The sequence below is a fragment of the Triticum aestivum genome, chromosome 4A (genome assembly GCF_018294505.1).
Source record: "Triticum aestivum cultivar Chinese Spring chromosome 4A, IWGSC CS RefSeq v2.1, whole genome shotgun sequence".
Lineage (NCBI taxonomy): Eukaryota > Viridiplantae > Streptophyta > Magnoliopsida > Poales > Poaceae > Triticum > Triticum aestivum.
Window position 1 is genome coordinate 750,123,113 of NC_057803.1, and position 9,612 is coordinate 750,132,724.

Genomic DNA, 9,612 nt, shown 5'->3' on the forward strand with positions numbered 1-9,612 from the left:
CGGAGCCCCTACCCTTATCACAGAATGACTACTCACTGATCATTTCAATCACTATGCAGCGTGAAATACAGTAGTCTTTAAATTAAACGTTTTATAGTCTTGCCTGTGGTAATCGAATGTATATGGTAGTACTAATAGTTTTTTTTTAACTTCTGTTTCTTTATGCTTAGATGTCTCAAAGCGAGGTAGCAGAAAAGACAGAGGCAAAGTGAGGGAAACAGATGGCCCAATTAGTGCTTCGATGGGTGCCATGAGAACTCTTGTTTTGAAGCTGGATAATTTGCTGCTAGCTCCTCCTCAAGTATGCTCGTCCGTCAGTGTCCAACACGGGATGAGCCTCCTTAAAAATGATGTCCATAAGATGTGCACCTACCTTGATCAATTGTCAGGGTTGGAGGACCCTCCCCTGACGGCCAAGTGCTGGATGAATGAGGCGCGCGACCTGTCATACGACATGGAGGATTATATCGACAGTTTGTTATTTGTGCAGCCTGCAGATCCATCCCTAGTTGCCAATAACATCAAGACCACGAGATCACTCCTCAAATTGTTCAGTCCTGTCAAGAATCCCAAGAGGCTCCAGCAGCCCAACAAGATTGCAGAAACAGTATCAGAATTCAGGATGTATGTTCAGGCGGCGATTCAACGACACGAAGTATATGTTCTGTCAGATTCCGCTCCATGTTCCTCCAGCACCTTGAGGGGTAGATTTGTGTCTGCAGGCCATATACTTCCAACACCTTATGAAGAAACTGACGACATAGTGATAAATGGCCCGATGAACAAATTTATCAATTCACTGGCTAAGGATGGGGAAAAGAATCTCAAGGTAGTATCTGTTTTTGGATCTGCCTGTCTTGGTAAAACTACACTTGCTAGATTGTTGTACGACAGATTTGGGAAGCAATACAATTGTCGAGCTTTCATTCGGGTGTCAAAGAAAGCTGATATGAAGAGAATTTTTCGAGACATGCTCTCACAACTCAAGCGGCAGCATCCCCGACAAGATTGCGAGGACATTGAACTCATTTACTATATTACAGAATATCTACAACATAGAAGGTGCTTTTGTTTTTCTTCTAACAGAATTAATCTAAAACTCCTGCATGTTCCCTAGACACTAATGTTAGATAGTTATCTCCATGCAGGTATTTAATTGTTATTGATGATATATGGGATACAACAGTATGGGATAATATTAGCCATGCTTTCCCAAAGGGCAGTCATGGCAGCAGAATAATAACAACCACGCAGATTGAAGATGTTGCACTGACATGTTGCTGTTATCAGTCAGAGTATGTGTTTGAGATGAAAAGCATGGATGATGATCAATCAAGAAAACTATTCTTTAACAGACTATTTGGCTCTGAAAGTTCATGTCCTCCACAGTTGAAAGAGACTTCAAACGAAATAGTTGAAATGTGTGGTGGTTTGCCGCTAGCAACAATCAGCATAGCTAGTCTTTTAGCAAGCCAGCCTGTCATGTCAGTTGATCAATTGACATACATCCGTGAGTCGTTAAGCCCCTGTATCTCGGCATGTTCTACTTCAGAGAGAACGAGACAAGCACTGAATCTGAGCTTCAATAATCTTCCTGATTACTTGAAGACATGTTTGTTGTATCTTAGTATTTATCCAGAGGGCTACACATTCTGCAAGGATGATTTAGTGAAGCAATGGGTGGCTGAAGGTCTCATCGATTCAATGGAAATGCAAGATACGGAGAAAGTTGCAGAAAACTATCTCCATCAACTTATTGATAGAAGATTCATCCAGCCTGTACGTACCAACTACAATAATGAAGTGTTGTCGTGTGCAGTTCATGACACAGTACATGGTCTTATTGCACACAAGTCTGCAGAACAGAATTTCATTGTTGCAATAGACAACAACGAAAAGAACCCGGCTCTCTCCCATAAGGCCCGTCGACTATGTCTCCTTTCTCGTTATGCATCATATGGCAAGACACCAACAAACATCATGAAATCACAAGTTCGGTCACTTAGATTTGTTGGATTATCCGACTGTATGCCCTGTATTCAAGAGTTCAAGTTACTTCGCGTTCTAAACCTTGAAATCACCTATAATCACGGCCCCAGTGATCCTGTTGACCTCACCGGGATGTCTGAACTGTATCAACTGAAATATTTGAAGATTGCATGTGATGTCTCCATAAAACTGCCAAACCATGGGCTACAATGTTTAGAAACACTGGATATAAAGGATGCAGTAGACACCTATTTTGGAGGAGGTTGTATCCTCCATCTCCCACACTTGTTACACGCCAGTCTTCCTTTTAAGAATAGTCATATGCGTAGTATGGGCAATATGGCCAAGTTTGGGAATGCCAGGTATGTTGAGGATTTACGTCTTACCAGTTATTCTAGAGATTACATCGATCTGGAGGGCCTTGTAGAAGCTCTGGGTTTCTTAATTGGAGAATATCGCAACCTGAGAACTGTGGTAGTTTCTCATTGCTCCATGGTGACAAATTATGTGGTTTGTGGTGATATCAATTATTGGGATAACATGGAACCTCCCCCCCTTCTCCAGAGATTTGAATGGTCATCCCCCAGTGGCATGTTCTTGGACCGAATTCCTAGGTGGTTTAAAGAACTAAAACACCTGTCCATTTTGAAGATTGCAGTGAGGATACTAGAGACGGATTGTGTGGATGTTCTTAGAGGATTGCATGTCCTCACTGCTCTGTCCCTGTGTGTTCTGAAGTCACCCGCTTACAAGATCATATTTGACAAGGCCGGGTTCTCAGATCTCAAATACTTCAAGTTGAAGTGCATCAGTGGTATAGCTCTGCTGAAATTTGAGGCAGATGCGATGCCTAATATCTGTAAGATCAAGCTAGTTTTCAATGCCAGCCCCCAAATGGACCAATGTAAACGTGGTGCTGCGATTATCATCATCGATCATATGCCAAGACTTAAAGAGGTCTCCGTAAAATTTGGAGGTACAGCTTCTGATGTAGAGTATGCTGTGAGGACCTTCGTTAATAATCATCCGAGCAATCCCAAAATAAGCATGCAACAGGTGGAATATAGTTCATGTGACGAGGAAAACACAAAGCAGAAACGACAACCAGATGAGATTAAGGAGGAAGAACGGGATGCATCATGGAAGCAACAACCGGATAATATTGTGGAGGATGAACCTGATGAATCATACAAACAACCACCAGATAAGATCAGCGAGGGAAAACCAGATAAATATAAAAAGACACTGGAGATACCAGCTGATAAAAGGTAATCTCATTGTAAGAGCAAGGAAATATACCCTCCTCTACTTCAAAGTTGATTCTTTGGTTAACCTGATTTAATGTAATCATGTTGTAACGAATCTAGCTAAATGGTTCTCATAACCTGGATTTCAAGGTCCCCAGAGTCTCTGCGTGCTTTCACCTTGGGTGAGCTCATATCTGCCACCAGCAACTTTTCGCAGCAAAACCGCCTCAGGAAACACAACTTCGATGGCAGTAGCACCTACAAGGGGACCGTCGACGGCAAGGTCATGGTCACCATCAAAAAATTCCCCCGCGGCGAGGAGCTGGTAAGTTCTTTAGTGTCCCCGTCCAGTCCTGCCTTCAGCTGGAAATTCAATCACAACAGCTCATTGAGTAATTAATTTCATCTTTGACCGATTAGCCGGAGTTGGAGAATCTTTGGACGACACAACATCCTCATGTGGTGAGGCTGCTGGGCTACTGCAACGAAGGCGGGCACGCGATGCTTGTCTACGAGTACATACCCAGGGGCAACCTCGCAGACAGTAAGCATGCATCCATGGTGATTCGGATTGAATTGACTAGTATATGAAATTATGAACGCAGGGTTCATTTGCTAACAATGTAAATATGCATGATTGTATGGCTGCAGATCTGATTCGGTCGTTACCTTGGTTAACACGGCTCAAGATAGCCATCGGAGCAGCTAAAGGTTTGGCGTTTCTGCATGAGTCAGCCAACTGCAATATCATCGGTTTCAATGCTTCGAGCATTCTGCTTGGCTCGGTGAGTTTCACACATCACCTGCTCACAGTATATATATCCCCGGCTTATAGCAATCCTACTGCACAACACAATCAGTTCTTGTGTGTGCATGGTTCTCCCAACATTAAAACTGGGAAAATGCCGGCAAAATTTTCAATACGTTTGGACTAAAAAAATATTGTAACCTTGTGTTTTGTGCTATAATCTTCAGGATTACACGGCGAAGATACAGGGTTTTTACAGGCGTGTGTATAGTGAGGTGGGAGCGTGCAGTAACGTGTTCGACTTCGGATTGGTGCTTGTAGCGCTGCTGACTGGGCAGCCATGGGCAGTGTGGCGGGGCCAACGGTTGAGGGAAACGCTGTCGCGCCCCCACCTGAGCCGCAAGGGCATTGAGCGCAGGCTGCACTGTATGATGGACCCAAGACTGGAGGGTCAATACTCGTTTTCGGCAGCATGGAGCGCTGTGATGATCGCGTGCCGGTGCATGGATAGCGAGTTAGTGAATCGGCGAAAGGTGCGCATGAGTGGAGTCGTGGGCGCCCTTGAGCCACTGCTCAGCGATCACAGTATCGGCGGGCCTGTGCGAGTAAGTGGCAAGCGACAGTCAAAGAAATCTAATATGTTGGGATGCTTTGCCATTGTCACTAGAAAAGATGGTGGAATTAAGGATGAAGAGGACATGAAACTAACCAGACAGCTGGCAGGTGAGGCAATAAAAGAGGGAGGCAATACTAGGTTTCTGGAAGAAGAATCAGACGAGGAGTTCTTTGACGGATACAATTATAGAAACAGCTGGCGAGTGGGGCAGTAAAAGCAGGAGGCAAAACTAGGTTTCTGGAAGAAGAACCAGAAGTGCAGGGTAGCCCGTTGATGTAAGCTAAGTTACTACCCAACGTCATTTTCATTATCGTTCTCCTTTTCAGTTGGACATTGTTCAGATTCTGAAGATAAATTACTCGGAAACAAAACATTCAGTTTGGCTTATGATCATACCTTCTGCCTGGGCTTTTTTAATCCTGAATATTATGCAAACAAATTCCTTCTGACTGTAGATTGTTCAATTTTAGTTCAGGGAGCAGAGCCTTTTTTTTTTGAGTGAACATTATTCGAAAAGAAGCACATTCAGTTTGGCTCATCAGACATTAATTCTGCCTGGGCCTCCACTTGATGTCTGAATTTTCTGCAATGTTTTTCCTTGTGACCGGAGAGTGTTCATATTTGATTCACGTATGCACCTTCAAGCCTTTCTTTTTGGTACACTGAGAGGATTCATGATCCATTGTCTGTATCCTCGACAGCGTCTCTGAAGATCACACCTGCAACCATTGTTCACGTATGTAGTGAGTGCAGAAACATCGGCCCAGGCATCCTTCCCAAGTCTGAATCTCCTGTGAACAAAAGCGACGATAATACATCATATTCCCACCCATCACATAGTTCATATTACCTACTTCCTCCGTTCCAAAATTAGTGTTGTGGTTTTAGTTCAAATTTGACAGCCACAAGGATGTGCTCAGGGTTGAACGGCGATAGCTGTTGCCAGCGTTTTGATTTTCGGCCGAAAAAACTAAATTTCGGCCGAATTTCGGCCATCTCGCCTGGGCCCGGTATATGGGCCTTTCGTCCGAATTATTTGGCCCAGTTTGAATTTATTTGCCCGGCCCAGCTTCTAGGGCCTTCATGTTACGCTTCTGCTCATATAAAAGCACGAACGCAAATGTCCCAACCCTAGAATCGCTGTTTTTCCTCTCGCTCCTCCTGTGGGCGGCGCCGCCGCTGCGCACAGAACACATCCTCGCCATCGTAGCTTCTCCGGCGTCCGGCCAACGCGCTCACTAGCCTCCCGCCTTCCTCCACATCTCCTCGCCTCCACCCCATCCAGTTCGTGCCATTCGCTGCTCCAAGACAAGGGCATGGCGCTCGGCGGCTGCGGCAACGAAGCTGATGGTGCACGAGCCAACCATGAAGGCAGTAGCACGGGGCAGCGACAGCAGCATGGAGGGCGTCCTCTTGTTTGGGAAGGTACAAGCTTTCTTGATGCGTATACATCTCAATCAAGTACGTAGATGCAGTTTCAGTTTCAGTACGTAGATGCAGTTTCAGTACTTGTGCTTCTTTAGATGAATGAGAGGCTGCAATATCATACAGGGGTAAGAAAAACTCAGTCTTGATGATTTGAACAGAGTAGTGGCATCATTAATCTGAAATACACATGCATCTTGTAGTCACCAAGGATTCTGACAATGTTTTGACTTGGTATATAATCTGAAACGTACATGCATTTGGTAGTCAGAAAGGTTGCCCACGATCTGGTAATAGAAAAGTGGTTACAACCAGTGGCTTGTGCACAAAATTAAAGCTTTTATTATCACATCCAACCACTGGCTTGTATATTTGCAGAAGCATCCCATGTTTGAATCGATCATTTATTTAGATCTACAACGCGTCCAATATAAACTTCAGTTGTGTTTGTGTATTTAACTAAGTAGTTGTTGACCACTGATTAATTTCAATGTCCAGCGGTACTAGAGCATCAGCTTGTATATAAATTATTTATTCCTTAGTATCTAAACTAGATAATCTGTCTGTACTGTTTTTGTTCCTCATTCATATCAGGACACCCTAGTAAGAAAGGTTTGCTTTCTTAGCTGTCTACTCTTTATAACTGACCGTCGTTCTTTTGTCATGTGATTTTCAGGTAATGGAACTGCAAATAGGAGTGGCAGCGGCGACCAGGATGCAAATGGAAGTGGTTCCCAAAGACCTTGGAAAGGTATTACTATGCTTTGCTTGGTCACACGATGCTATTGGAACCATGATCTTTATTTGCTAGGTTCAATTAAACTGATGTTTGTAACCTTGCAATGCAGGACTTAAAGACAATAACTTATATGATCCTTGGAACCATGCATGGCCGTATTATGGGGGTTTTGATTGCACGTACTGCAGCCTAAAGCACAAAGGTGGAGGTGCAACCCGTGTCGCGGAGCATCTTGGTGGTATTGTAGGTAATGTGAGGAGCTGCCCCAATGTGCCAAGAAATGTGAGAGATGCAATGAGAGAGTGCCGGGATGAATCAAGGAGGAAGCAAAGAGACAAACAAAATAGCAGGCTGAGAATTGAAAGAAATATTATGGAAGGGTTGTATAAAAAAGGAGGGGTGGTTAACGTACCAGATGATGATGAAGAAGAAATTCAGATGAATATTAGAGAAGCATTGCGTGACCCGAATGTCTCTCGCAGAATTGAAAGGAGAATTGGCAAGGGGGGTGTGGGTGATGTGCATGTTTCTGTTGGTAAAAGGAGTATCAGCGCCTATTTTGACAGGCAATTATCTAGCAACAAAGTATCTATGCAGCCCAAGATCAGTAGTGCTTTGGATCCTAATTCAAGAGATGCACTTGGTCTAGCAAAGAAGTCGTCTTCTATATGACAAGCTCCACAAGCTAGTTTCTCTACGCTACAACTTAAAGGTATAAACCATCACTTTTACTTTCTACTTTGTGTTGTCCTTGCATGTCATATAATTTACTTGTTTACTATTCAAACCTTGAAGATACGTGCTGAAGAAGATCAAGAGAAAGAGAGAGATATAGATAAAGAAATTGATCCAAGTGTATTGCTAATGGATACCACAATGTTTGATGAAACAAACCCAATAATGGAGTGGCTGAATGAGGATGTAGAGGATCCGATTGTGGATGGAGCTGATGCAGCTAGTGCTGTTTTTGAGCAAATAAGGCGCCTCAACTCAAGCAGGAAGGCGTCTTATGTTGGTTCAAAGGGTAATAACAAGAAAAGAAAGAGGAATGATGATGATGAGAATGAGTTTCTTGAAACTGAGAGTGAGGATGATGAAGAAGAGAATGAATATGTTGATAATGACATCGAGGATGATGATGGGGTGAGTGAGGATGATGAGGATGGTGAACAAGATCAGCTAGAGACACAAATGCAACTTGAAGAAGAGACACAAGTACAAGTTCAAAAGGAGGCACCAACAAGCACTGGCCATTTGGAGACTAGCTCTGGACGACTTATTAGGAAGAAGACCAAGAACGTCAACAGCCTCTACTCGTAAATTTGGTAAGTCTCTTCTTTTTGGTGTTTCTGATTCAGGTTTGTTACTTAGAAAAATCTAGCTTGATGTATATGTTCAAAGCGGCTGATCTTTAAATAGCTTGATGTATATTGCTTTCTTTAAGTAGGTTGATCTTTAATTGTTCTCGTGCTCTAATGTTTATGCTCACTGTGTATGATTAGTACTGCTGTTCTATTTGCTCACCTAGTAGTGTTGCTGTAATTGATACTTATCTTCTTGTATTGTTGCTATAATTGCTACTTATCACATACCAGTGATGTTCTAGTTGCTACCAATCACTTAGTAGTGTTGTTCTAATTGCTACATAACACAGTATTTTAGTTGCTACTTGGAACTGCTAGTTACTTAGATGTATGCACTCTGTATCATGACCCTTCCTCTGTTTTCTCCAAACCAGAAATGGCACGTGAGCAAAGGATATCAAGAAGCTTTTGGATGTTGGGAAGCTTGGAGCTGATGCTTCAAATAAGCTGATGGTTGTCTTTTGGAGATGTTTCTATGTTTAATGCTTTAAAGTCTTTTGGCTGTACTGGACTATTTAAACTTTGAACTATGCTGTGATGCTTGAACTGATGCTGGACGGTTAAGGGTTTATGTCAGAGGCAACTTTATAACTAATGTGTGCCTGTTATGTTGGACTGTTAAGGGTTATGTTGGAGGCAATTTTATAACTAATGTGTGTCTGCTATGTTGGATTGTTAACTGTTATGTTGGAGGCAACATTATAGCTAACGTGTGCCTGTTATGTTGGGCAGATTCAATTTTCTTAATCCCTAGAGCTTATTTGCTAAAGTTTATAAGATCTCTCCTGATGGTTGTTGTACTGATATGTTTTGCTCTATTTTATTTAAAGTTTTGTTTAAATTTCGGCCGAATTTCGGCCAAATTTCGGTTAAATTTTGGCCAAATTTTCAAATTTTGATTTTGCAATTTCGTCCGAGATTTTGCCGAATTTTTTGAAATTCCCGAAATTCGGCCATTTCGGCCAAGGACGAAAAAAACACAAACCGAAAATCATTTCACTGGCTGTTGCTGCTTTTCGGCAGGCTCCGCGGTCCAGTAAGTTTTGACGGCCGCAAGGATGTGCTCAGGGTCGAGCGGCCCGGATTCATGATTCATCATCTGGCTCTTCAATCTCATGCCGTCGGTGATAGCCTGTATCTTCACTAGCAGAGGATAGCATCTCGGGTGTCCCTGAAGATCGCCGTTTCTCCAGGCTGCATAATCCGGTCCATCTGCAGGAGGATTGTATGTTATGTCACACCTGCAACCATTTTTATCAACATTACAGTTAGTTTATGGATAAGATGATAATCGTTAGTTTCTCTACAATCATGCAAATGCAGGAAAAGAATTACAGCAGCGCAGGTGCATTTCAGCAATACAGAAAAACCTAACCAAATATTTGATTATTTGCATTACATGTCCTGATAAAACCTGAACACTTTATCAGCTTGAATGAGGTCATACGTCCTGGGATATGTCAAGAAAGCCTTGCAACAGTGTT

At 42.8% G+C, this 9,612-nt stretch overlaps 2 protein-coding genes across 2 annotated transcripts; both read left to right on the forward strand.

Annotated features, from left to right (window-relative positions):
* Positions 1-250: 250 nt before the first annotated feature.
* On the forward strand, positions 251-4,814 carry LOC123084595 (disease resistance protein RGA5-like). Its single transcript, XM_044506111.1, has 7 exons — positions 251-1,062; positions 1,149-3,257; positions 3,387-3,561; positions 3,657-3,819; positions 3,888-4,021; positions 4,212-4,297; positions 4,403-4,814. Exons 1-7 carry the CDS (start codon positions 251-253, stop codon positions 4,812-4,814), a joined length of 3,891 nt encoding a protein of 1,296 aa, XP_044362046.1.
* Positions 4,815-5,728: 914 nt separating this feature from the next.
* On the forward strand, positions 5,729-8,875 carry LOC123088623 (uncharacterized). Its single transcript, XM_044510834.1, has 5 exons — positions 5,729-6,025; positions 6,702-6,776; positions 6,874-7,476; positions 7,560-8,089; positions 8,503-8,875. The coding sequence occupies exons 1-3, from the start codon at positions 5,917-5,919 to the stop codon at positions 7,434-7,436; spliced, it is 747 nt and encodes a 248-aa protein (XP_044366769.1). The 5' UTR covers positions 5,729-5,916; the 3' UTR covers positions 7,437-7,476; positions 7,560-8,089; positions 8,503-8,875.
* The last annotated feature ends 737 nt before the right edge of the window (positions 8,876-9,612 follow it).